Source organism: Argopecten irradians, chromosome 15, assembly GCF_041381155.1.
Source record: "Argopecten irradians isolate NY chromosome 15, Ai_NY, whole genome shotgun sequence".
Taxonomy (NCBI): domain Eukaryota; kingdom Metazoa; phylum Mollusca; class Bivalvia; order Pectinida; family Pectinidae; genus Argopecten; species Argopecten irradians.
Genome location: NC_091148.1, coordinates 34,297,493 through 34,310,019, shown reverse-complemented (window position 1 = coordinate 34,310,019; position 12,527 = coordinate 34,297,493). Strand labels below are relative to the sequence as shown.

At 34.4% G+C, this 12,527-nt stretch overlaps 1 protein-coding gene across 7 annotated transcripts in view; it reads right to left on the bottom strand.

Annotated features, from left to right (window-relative positions):
- Positions 1 to 12,527, bottom strand: part of LOC138309507 (potassium voltage-gated channel protein Shaw-like) — a 153,725-nt gene that overhangs the window by 8,578 nt on the left and 132,620 nt on the right. For 3 of the 7 annotated variants that reach the window (XM_069250722.1, XM_069250723.1, XM_069250724.1), the window contains 3 exons: positions 9,171 to 9,197; positions 5,239 to 5,415; positions 1,824 to 1,976 (listed from right to left, as the gene is read on the bottom strand). In XM_069250722.1, coding sequence (XP_069106823.1) covers positions 1,824 to 1,976; positions 5,239 to 5,415; positions 9,171 to 9,197 — 357 coding nt within the window. The remainder of the gene's footprint in view (positions 1 to 1,823; positions 1,977 to 5,238; positions 5,416 to 9,170; positions 9,198 to 12,527) is intronic. The other 4 variants (XM_069250725.1, XM_069250726.1, XM_069250727.1 and 1 more) reach the window with 2 other exon arrangements.

The window sequence follows — 12,527 nt, the reverse complement described above, 5'->3', positions numbered from 1 at the left end:
TAAAAGCTCGATCTCATGCTTGAGGGTAGATCTTATGATCCTGTATATGGGACCTGCAAACTTCACCTTAAACACGAGAGCCTGAATTTGAACATATATATATGGGACCTGAAAACATCACCTAACAAACAAGAGCCTGGATTTGAACATTTATATGGAACCTGAAAACTTCACCTCACAAACGAGAGCCTGAATTTGAACATATATATTGGACCTGAAAACTTCACTTCACAAACGAGAGACTGAATTTGAACAAGTATATGGGGCCTGCAAACTTCACTTAAAAAATGAGAGCCTGGATTTGAACATGTATAAGGAGCCTGTAACCTTCTTCTAAAAAACGAAAGCCTGGATTTGAACATGTATGTGGGACCTGAAAACTTCACCTCGCAAACGAGAACCTGGATTTGAACATGTATAAGGAGCCTGTAAATTTCATCTAAAAAACGAAAGCCTGGATTTGAACATGTATGTGGGACCTGAAAACTTCACCTCGCAAACGAGAACCTGGATTTGAACACATATGTGGGACCTGAAAACTTCACCTAACGAACGAGAGCCTGGATTTGAACATGTACATGGGACCTGAAAACTTCACATCACAAACGAGAGTCTGGATTTTAACATGTACATGGGACCTGGAAAACTTCAGGCGAGGGTCTTACATAGCTTGACCATGGATGTGGGACTCTTTGACCTACAAAACGGACCAATCAAAATCTTTTTAAGTTGTTTTTGAAGAGTCTGACCTTGTCCATTTTTTTTTCTTGAAGCTATAATTGTTCTGATCAAGTGGTCCAGAGAAGGTGTTAAAGAGGTAAGCTGATTTTCTTGGAGACAGCTTGCTATTACTATATTCCTGGATACAGATTCAACGGTTTATATGTTGATCAATACAATTGAACGATTTCTATATTTAACTGAAAAATTTATATATGTATAAAAAACCGCACATTTATATATGTAACCTATTATTTTGACAATCTACTACCTATATTCGTTAAACTGTTACCTTCACGTTGATTTTCATTACTTTAATTTTTTGACATCCATTTTACGATTAAGCAGTATTCTTTCTTTGAGTTATGTAATAATCGTATAATTTTAAAAATCTGTCCAGTTCATGAATTTTGTAATCAAATATCATTTTATAATCCTGGCTATTTTTCAAAATTTACGTGCATTTTTCGATAAAGCAGTATGTTTTTTAATTATAAAATTATCATTTAAAAATATAAAATTATCATATAATTTCATAAATCTGACTAGTTAATGAATGTTTGCATTCGAGTATCATTAAAATATGCTATTATCATCGATCATCATTTAAATAAATATTTCTATAACATATTTAAGGTAGTAAACGTGTTTCGGACCGTGGAGGTAAATACGGGTTCTATATACCTTAGGTCTCTAAGCCATAAACTCAACGGAGGGTACCAACATGCACACGGAAATATAACTCAACAATACAAGAACAAAGGAGGAAACAAAACAAAGGGAATTCTTCATGATAAGATGTAATGGAACGAGCCGAAAGAGCATCGTATGGCTAAGTGACTCTTATCTTCATATTTGAGTTCAAAGGATAAAAACTCCAATGTCAACCAATGAACTCACTTTGAAGATACAGCAATGCTATCGCTTACATTCAAACTCACACTTTCTTGAAATTTCACCCTCTTAATTAACATAGCAAGTCATGTTTTGAAAATCACTAATCGGTTTTAAGGTCCAAACTTCCAGGAAGTATAGTACCACAGCACTTATTCACAGTAGGGTCTGGAGAGTCTGCTGAAGTGTGGCGTCAGAATCATACTCACTTTTTTTCTCTGAAGTAGGCGATATTGACGGTAAAGTCGTTGGAACTGAATTTGGTAAAGCGTTGCTATTGGTAACAGCATTAGAATTTGCATTTAGATTGGCACTGGGTGCCATTATTAGACTGGACAAAGCAGTCGTTGCTCCTCCGGTATCTGTCAACGAAAAAGAGGCCAATCAGGAAGGGGTTTGTTTGAGGGGGTCATATAGGTACATGTTAAATATATATATATTATATAAAATTTTGGTTCGTGTACCTTTTATATGGTGCTATCAACGTAAAGAGTGCAATATATGTAGCGTATGTCTGTCTGAGACAGGTGGTTTGTTCCAGGGCCGTGAATCATATGTTTTGTTATCTGAAGATAATAACAGTCGATTTTACTGTCATTCTTCTACTGCGATGTTACTTTACCAAATGCATTTTTAATCTTTACAGAAACTATTTCGAAATCCATGGATAAGCACTCAAGTTTGGAAAAAGCGTTCAAGATATATTTTTGTGTTTGGTCACAAAGTTTACTTGTTTCAATAAAATTATTTCATAATAATCGGTTAATGAATGAATACATGGTCAACGGATTTTGAAGGTATACTGATGTTATCTCGTGGTTTCGAACGCGCATGTCATACTTACGTTCAGGAATCATCACATATTTGTTATTAAATAAAATTATTTAAAGAAATAAGTATTTTCAATTTTTTAACATCCTACATAGAACCCTACATTCCACGGTATTTCTAAATGAAGCATCTTGAAACTTAACAAAAGTTATCTGTAGAAGACTTCTAAAATTACGTTTCACATCTGATCTTACGAGTCTGTATACATTCTCTTCCACCTAGTATTAAAGGAATTTTGAATTTAATATTTCTTTATGCTTCATACAGAAATTTCCCTAGAACACAACAGACACAAGGCATTTTCTTTGGGGTATATATGTCATATCTAAGAGGCTAGACCGTAGCTAGCTATATACACCAACGCTGGAATAACCTGAACCCAAACACACTAGCTAGGGAAAATCGGAGTAACCACAGTTACAATCATCCATTGCTATATGTTATATGGTGTAATGATTTTACATGATAACGATATTTTTTATCGTTTAATCCCACATTTAACAATTTGCTGGTGTTTTTTAAGAAGTAAGAAAGGTAATTACTTCAAATTATTCCACGTTTTTTGGTATATGTAAGGTCAAAGAACTGGTGGTAACGGATCATTGATCTGTACAGTTGTATTCTAGGAAACATTGATATATGTCGTATGATTTGCAATTCAACCATATTGAGATAAATTTTTAGTTCCATATTTATAGGCCGTTGATGAATCATATTTAAATCTGTAACATGTTACTTATAAAGCAGCTAAAATCGAATTTATTGTTATCGTTGCGACTTATTGTTCGTTTACTAAACAATGTATTTAGGAAAGTAATACTGGTTTCTTTTTCGGTACAGAATTTGTACATTATGGTTGAATTACAAATTCAGCGTTATACAAACAGTGTCAGTAGTCTGATAATGATCAAACCTAGTCATAATCATGATAGATAACACGATATTAATACCAGTCATCGATTTTGAATAAATTATTGATTTCTATAAACATCCACATACAACGGATGTGCACAAAAAAAATCACACCAAAATGCATTAGCAATCCACCAAACATGACGTCACTTCCACCAAAACATGACGTCACTTCCTGACACCGTTCATAAAGCATATATACACTTCCGTTTCTATATTTAGATGCTAGTATATAAGGTTATATAAGAAGAACTCAATGCAGGAAAAACACAATGCACAAGGTATCAGATATATAAACCAAATACAAACATGCATGGGACACTATATATAAAGTCCGTTACTTTCACTCGGCCACATCAAAAACAAATTTAGTATTCATAGATTTTCTAGCATCGTTTTTCTGTAACGTTAGATGGTCTAATGGTTGATTTGATATAGAAGTACATAAGATCTAGTGGAAATAAGGATAGTACCGATTTAATGTAAAATTAAACAAAAATCTGAATAGTATCATGAATCTATCTAATATTAATTCAGTGTTCCATGCCTAACAATAATAAGATTCTTGATATATTGGTAACAATATATCAGCTTACAGCAAATATAGTATTAAATCATATTCCGTTCTATAATATGATAAATGCCTGATAATGCATTAAAATAATTTTATGAATTTACTTAATAGGTTTCAAGATCACTCTAAAATGATTTTTTTAATTCCTATTCTATTTATGCCATGTCAGTATTCTTTTTAAATAGGTCTATTCAAATGGGTGAACCTTTCGTGATTTTCAATGTATACCATGGATAGAATTAATGAAGATCATCGCTTAACTCATTAGTGTCCTTATAAAATATCTTAACTATACAATCTTATATCTTATTTCATCTTGTATAACAACCACTCAAATATCAAAAGTGCACGATCTTATCCTTATATCTATTCATAACAAAACATTCACAACTGTTAATTGATTGTTTACGAAACAAAAATAAAGAAGCGGTAAAAATAATGCTAATGAAATGCATTCCGAAGAAATACCTACTAAGCGTTGAAGAGCGATATATACCAAGAGTAAGCGATGCTAAATTATAGATGTTGGGGTAAACTTAATACAAGTGCACTCTCCTAGATTACATAATTAGTATATTGAAATCCTCTTCTAAAATTCACATTCTGATGTGATTGGTCGAAAGCTGGAAAATTAATTTATGCTGCCTGAAGACAAATTCATTAAGTGTAACATAACATGAAGGTAAATAACTTGTTTTTGATAAACGGAACTCTTGAGGTAAAGAGGTTCCAAACGCACTTGCATGAAAAGAAGTCTTCTGGCTTGTACGTCTTGCTAAGCCATGGGCGAAGCTGAAACACAAGCTAAAACGTAAAAGGTTAAAAGTAAGGGAATACAACAATGAGGATTACTAAAGACTCGCAGAAATGTTTGTTCCGGATAGGCACAGGTAGCATGAATATAAGAACAAGTAAAGCTAGTTCATCTACGAAAGGGAGGGAACGCGACTCACAAAAGGATGTCCAGACAAAAGCAGGAAGCCCACAGTTTTGTACAACAGAAAAAAACGTGTTGAAGAGAATATCTCTCGCTTTGAGAGATTCCATTCACTGCCTCAAAGGGTGGAAGGGTATCTCCCAGTACCACAGACTATCTCTTAATTAGGGCGATTCCATTCACAGCCTCAAAAGGTGGAAGGGTATCTCCCAAGACCGAAATATGCTACGCTTTGGGTGATTCCATTCCACCCCTGAAGGTTGAAGGGTATCCCCCTAGTGCGCCACCTAGTGGCAAGTTTGATAACATTACGGGCAGTGTTTTTTTTTTGAGTTTTTCGTTTTGTGAGAGAAAATACTTATATACTGACCAGAAACTTTAATTTCAGTAACTTTAAGTGGTGTGCCCGGGTTGGAACTTATTTCCACGAGCCGTGGCGGAGACTTTTCCACAGTGTTAATAGGGCGAGTGCGGGGCAGAGAGTCCATCTCCCTATCCGAGGTGTGGTTTAGCATCAACATGGGGATACTCTCTTCGCCATTGCGGCCTGAACAACAAAACAAAAAAACAACAGTGTTAGCGCACAAAGCACGGTCTCCATGCAGGGGCAAACTGACCAATCGCAAACGAGTCATGTTCCTGACCAATCGGAATCTGTGTGCCAAGCTAGGCATTAGACCCAGATTATGTGACACTGGGCGTCGTCACTCTACGAGTAAGTGATATCGAAGAGCATGCCGGGAACACTAAATGTCGCTGTTTTCTGTCACGTTTGACCAAAGTTATTTTGTCATCTTTTTTTTTTAATTTTCCATTAAATATGTTTCTGTCCTGTGCTCATATTTAATTTTGCTAATTGTTGAGAATAAATTTTATTGAAACATGCAGGTTATGAATTTTAAGGATATTCACATGGCACCGGAACGTTTTACAATGCATCCTCAAATTAGAATTATTTTGCATTGAAATTGAAAATTATTATTATAAATGCAGTAGTGAAATTATATTAATTTTACTGCAAAGCTCTAATTAATATTTTCTTCAAAACAGGCCAGTAGGGAAAGAATGAAATTCCACAACATTTCATAAAAAAATTGTCACTTTAACAGGAACATATTCTTTTATTGTGTTTTGAAAATTATACATAAAAAGTTTTCTATATACAATGTAAACGCATTTTGAAGAAATGAGCCGAGAATGCTACACGGGCTTTACGTATCACATGGGGCCGTTACATAAAAGATGGATCGGAACATATATATGGGCAATCTGTCTAAAGGGCGTTATAAAGAGCGGCGACATTGTCAGAACGTTCTGTGGACATTACATAATGTACAGGATGTAATTCACTGTTAATAGGAAAGTTCAGTAGTATTATGTTTTTATCATCAGGGAACGATGAATGAATATCAAAATAGGCTAAAAATTAACTTGTATGAATGCTCAAAATAGGCTAAAATTTAACTTGTATGAATGCCCAAAATAGGCTCAAAATTAACTTGTATTAATGCTCAAAATAGGCTAAAATTTAACTTGAATGAATGCGCAATCAATTTAATTTTGTTTTATTTTGATTTAAAAGGGACGAGTCAGAATTAACGATAGGCGTAATGTAAAACGCGGACTGGTCAGGATGCTCGCTGGGACTAGTAAGACAGCGGTTGTTATGACGTATACCAGTTATACCTAGCAGTGGTTAATAGATGTCTATATATAGTACAAATATTGTGAGGATACATACGCTATATAGGTTTTAGAAAACAGCAAAATGCATTAACAGTCACGTGGTGTTAGAACGCTTTGAAGGATGATGATGGAAATGATGATGATGATATTCTCCTCTTTTTTACATTCATATTTAATGCTACTTATGTAAGCATCCCATTGTCAATGTCAAATAGTGAGTTCGACCTTCTAATACTTACACTATCGGCGGATACATATTGACATACTTACTTATATACTGTATATTGTCTATGCCATCTTTGGAAATATTTGAGTTATCTGCCCTTGATTATTACAATTGTGACAAAAGTATTGCATTTTTTCTTAAAAAACATTATATAATGCTAACGACACATTTTACAATTAATACCATCCTGAAAGAGCAGAAAACTGTATAGTATGCAAATAAAGAGTTCGCGACTTAATAACGTGATCATGAATTATCAAATCTGGATACAAGCCTCAGGATCAGAAAACAAGTCTAAACCAGCTTAGAGTTAGCCAAATAAAGAGGGCGTTGCAAAATATCAGTCATTCATAAACTTAATTGTAAAATTGTTTCATAATCATGTTGCTTGAATATAGTAATACAGTGGTCTAGATATCAAATTAACTGATGGCAGAACCGGATAAACACATAGAGAGCCACCGTGGGCTATGGTCTGTCATTTTGTAATCCATCAACATTCACACATTATTAGGTAAAGTTAAAATATCAATAATAATCAATTTAAAACAGAATGCGATAATCCGCCGAATAACAACAAAAAGATATGTTATTATCACTTATATATCCATTTTCAATTATCATAGCAATTAAAACAAATGCATTAAATGGTTTGACTTTTAAAAACAGTATCACCAATAAGGAATATTAACTAAATACAGAGACTTATAAAGACATTACCTCACACTAATTTGACAACACGGTGAGTAGTGAAATTCGGGTGACCTACACACCCACAAAAAACAATGTGAGCTTTTACAAGCAAGGTGACACTTCTAAAGGCTGAAACTGGCCAGGAGTGAAAGTGTCGAGAACATCCGAGGTAGGAAAGGAACACCTCGACTAACAGAGACCATTAGGTCAAAGAGTGAAACAGCAAAATGCGCAATCTGATGGCAAAGAGAAATAGCAAAACAAAACGTTCTAGTTGATGGACGCATGGCACAGCAGTACAAAGTGTAATCCGAGTAAAGCACTAGTTGTTGTAGAAGACTCGTGTTGCTATCTATTTGTAGGACGACTAACAAATACAACAACAGCAGGTTACAAATACTGGTCAGAAACATTTAGAATGCTCTTCTCGCATAATGTAACCTAAAATAAATCAAACTGTCACATAATTAATTACACTTTCAACAATATTCCTTAATTTAACAATAGAATACAGAATGTATTCATCAGAAAACGTTAATTCAATATCTATATTTATACATACTAAATTAATAGTCGATTGAAGCTTTTAATTTCTCCATATTTTACTACATATCATTAACCTATATCACACCTGAAGCTAATAGTCCTAAAATAGTATCTACTTTACACCTGACGCTCAATAGTCACATAAATGTCCATAATCTATTCAAAAATATATATAAGCTGTACAGTGATAAATTTAAACAATATTGGCCTACTTTATAACTTTATCGAATAGATGACTTTGATCTACTTATCACCTACAGTGAAGCCGTTCAGCTACCCATGGCTTCTCCTTCATCTAACCTAATTAGTTGATACGATGAATTACTAAATATGCGTATTCAGAGTCCGTATAATGATATAATCTCATAAAGATATTGTTATAGAAAAAAAATCATATGTACCATTACCTGCACGATCCCAACACAGAGTGTGTTTTGAAAAGGACGATGCTATTTCATAGAAGAATGAAATCAGAAGTAAGAGCAGAGACCTTAAAAAAGGTCACCAAACCGGAAGTTACTAGTCAGTAAAGAATTAAATGCAAAAACATCATTTCAAGTTGACAAACCGGAAGTTACTAAATCAGCATAGAATTGAATGCAAAGACATCAATTTAAGTCGAAAAACCGGAAGATACTAGTCAGCAAAGAATTAAATGCAAAAATATCATTTCCATTCACTACATGATTGAAATGGTTTCAAGACGTCCTCGTGACATGCCAAGGTCAAAGTTCAAAAGAGTATTATTCCAAGTAAATATGCTATGAAACCAGAATAGAGATTATATATATATATATATACAGCATAGATATCAATGTTTAATTCCAAACGGCTGAGGCCAAATGGCAACGAGATTTGGTCGTAAAAATTACATAGATTCCCTTTAAATAAAGAAAACACCATCTTTGTCAAATAAATACCACCATTTCAAATACCAAGATGGCAGTGCAGCCATTTGGCTTGGATATTGATTCACTGTAATTCAGAAATGTATTTCATATGGTTAAATCAATATTTGGGAAGTTCTATAGCGTATAGCGTGGCGGTACTACAAGCACCGCCTCACCAAATCTCGGGCCACCGTCATGACTGGCCGCATGATGAATGTTACTGCATTATAAAAATGGAGGAGATTACCCATCATACTGTACCTAATAGGTATCCGTAATGATACGGGCCTGTAGAAAAGACGGAATCATGAATAATAACGGAACGCACACGTTCATTTCTAGCTATAATAGCAAAACGCACGAATCACTGCAGATGTAAAACGTGTGTCCTGAAGTAATGTAACATCTACATGCTTAATCTAAAACTCAGTATTACAAAAATGTTCTTCTTTAAGTGCAAAAAGTGACATAGACATGTTTAACAGCTTATATATATATACATGATTACATCAATTATAAGATAATTATACATTTACATATTAAAACCGAGTAAACGAGCATTGAGATGGAAATATGTTTCATATAACGCTGAGATTTGAACACATTTATACTCACAAGCCTCGACTTTAGGAACACTGTGCTAATACGTGTGTGTAATTGTATAAACAAAGCATTAATTTCCAATCAATTACAATGACATTTAGAAACGATTTTATATAGCATTCTAATAATATATTTCAGTAAGTCATTAAACTTACCATTTACGAACCTTAATAAAAAAATGTCCACTAGGCCTATATCGCTCAAATAGTTTTCTATAGAGAAAGGAAGCAATTTGAAAGCACAGAAATTCGATAGAACATCAATTAAGGATGAAGTGACGTGGAACTGGTTAAACAATAAAAAAAAATACACGAAGGACGTGGAACTGGTTAATAATTCCTTCAGTCATTGGACTAGTCCACATATCTTACAAGGACAAAACCAAAGAAGTATGAACATGTCCAGCGACAGCACTGTTTACACCACGTGACAATTATATAGGAATCCATTGTTCAATAAAACATAATACATATAAATTTAGAAGGCTTATCTGTTGACTAGGTTTTTTTATTCATCTCGATAAACACTATATCGACTCTTATCAAGACGATTTCATACAAGTAATGTGATATTTTCACTCAAACAAAAATCTTCATTTGATCTCATGACTGCAGAATTGAAATGATGGCATTGACATTGAATTTTGATTTAGTCTTATATATGTTAACAATGTATCATTATTTTGCTTCGACCAAGCAATTGTCTCTTGAGAGCAGACTTGATTCATAGTTTTTGAATTGTCCATAAATTGTACCTTTAAAGCTGAATTCCACAATGCTCCCACCCCCTACATCAACCAAACTCTTAATCGTCCAACTATACTTAAACATTCTGATGCTAGCTGTTTTGGGTGTAAGAAGTTTCATCGCATTTCGGCAAGTTAAAGAAAATATCAACTCAAACTATTATATTCCGTCTTTACCTATTACAGAGTTAGCTCCCTTGTGGATAGGTAGCAATTGCTACGTCATTATTTTGTGAGAGCAATTCACGTCGTTTTCTCTGGAAAGTATGACGTTACGCTCGCAAACACATGACGTCACATTCAATACCTACCCGCAAGGGCAGATAACTCTGAATAAGCAAATACATTAAAGAAAGCATTAGTTAAGGTAAATCTAAGTGAATGAATCAGAAGGACACATTTTATATATGTAGATGAGACAATTATAGACCACAGACGACGTGCCATGGTGTCAGGATCACCCACAAAGTGCGTGGACTAAATGTATACCCTCCACCAACGTAACCTAGAATTCAATTATTGTAAACAAACAACCTTTACCATTGCAATCTAACATGCTAAAAAAATACGTTACCATGGTAACTAGAAATTTTAGAAGAAACAATGATTTTTGATATTTCTCGTTTATTGTATACTACATATATTGTCTTGTAAGGATATGTCGGGTTTTAAAGTTGAAAGCAAACCAAACTTCTCGAAGAAAGACAAATCATTCGACATTTCCCACCAACTGGCCATTTTAGTATCAAAAACGGATTTAAGAAATAACTCCTCTTGTTATATAAAATATCCTTTATACAATACTACTTTTTCAAAATGTGAAACTTCCCTCAAACTATGTAGTATATCCTATCTTTAAGTATTTACTATGCCATTGATGTCGATCAAGTTTCCCTGGTATATAGTACACAGAAATATGACCCAAGTGATACAGTATTAGTAGCCAGATGTCATTTACAACAGAAGGACATGTTTTATACATCGTAATGACTGAACACACAACCTCGAGTCGCTGGCTAGGACCCTCAGTCTAAAGGCTAACGTGACCACAGAGCCTCGTTCTAATCCCGTCTGATATGGTTTAGCACTATTGCTGCTATTTGATTATTGAAAGTTGTCGTATATCATGTTATGTAAATGAGCACGAGCGACAATCACGTGATCAGGCCGTGTTAATGAAGATGCGTACAGCGGTAGTGGTATATAATTGATGCTTTATATCCATTGTCTAAATGGACTTCTTGAACCGATTCCAACAGACTTCTCCAATATTCATGGGAATGTTGTGATGGACGTTTTATTATACATCCCATTGTCTGTTTATATACTCGTATATCAAATATACAAAAAATAACATGGAGCTGATCGCAGACTCTAAAAAACAAACAAAAAGTGTAAAGCCAAGTGTTCTAAAAGAGTTACAGAATCTAAACAGAACTTATGTCAGATCCGGGTTCATTATCCTCTAATCTACCTTTGTAGATCATAACTACTATATCGTAACTTACCAATGTAGATCGGCGTAAGACTTGAATTATACCTCTTGTTTCTAAAGCATGCTCATAAAAGGCGACTAAATTTGCTAAAAGGCGACTAAATTTGAGATTTTATCGTTTTTAGCATTCTGTGCGACTGCCCCTTATTTTGCCCTAACAAAATGATAAGAAGCTGTATTCCTGCGTAACTGTGGACCACAGCAGCTTTATCATTGGTTGTGGTCAGTATTATGTGACGACGCGTGGTGTGATGTTCGAAGTCTTTTTTTTAATCATTCCGATTAATTAGACTAAATTTTGTCATACTTTCAATTTTGACCGCATTGGTAAATGTCACAGAGAAGATACTCCAAGTAAAAAACTCTCCTCAAATATAAAATCTCTCGACCAATAACTACTATAACAGACTTATTTCGACCAATAACTACTATAACAGACTTATTTCGACCAATAACTACAATAACAGACTTATTTCGTGGTATACAAATTAGGATGTTCATGTTCTCACTGGGAAGGTTCAAGTAACATGGAGAACAGATACTGCGCATGCTCAGCTGGACATTCGAAGGACTTATATTTCCATTTTTTGGCACTTAAAATCCCTGATCATCACGAATTGGCCACGTAACAAGCCAGAATGAGGCACAGCGCCCATCATCGATCGAGCTATCTCATAATATTATCGTCATGACGTATTTGATTGCTCGAAATAATTAACATAAAACTAACCATCTGGCCTTATTGATCTCGTGCGCACGTGTTACAGGTACAATA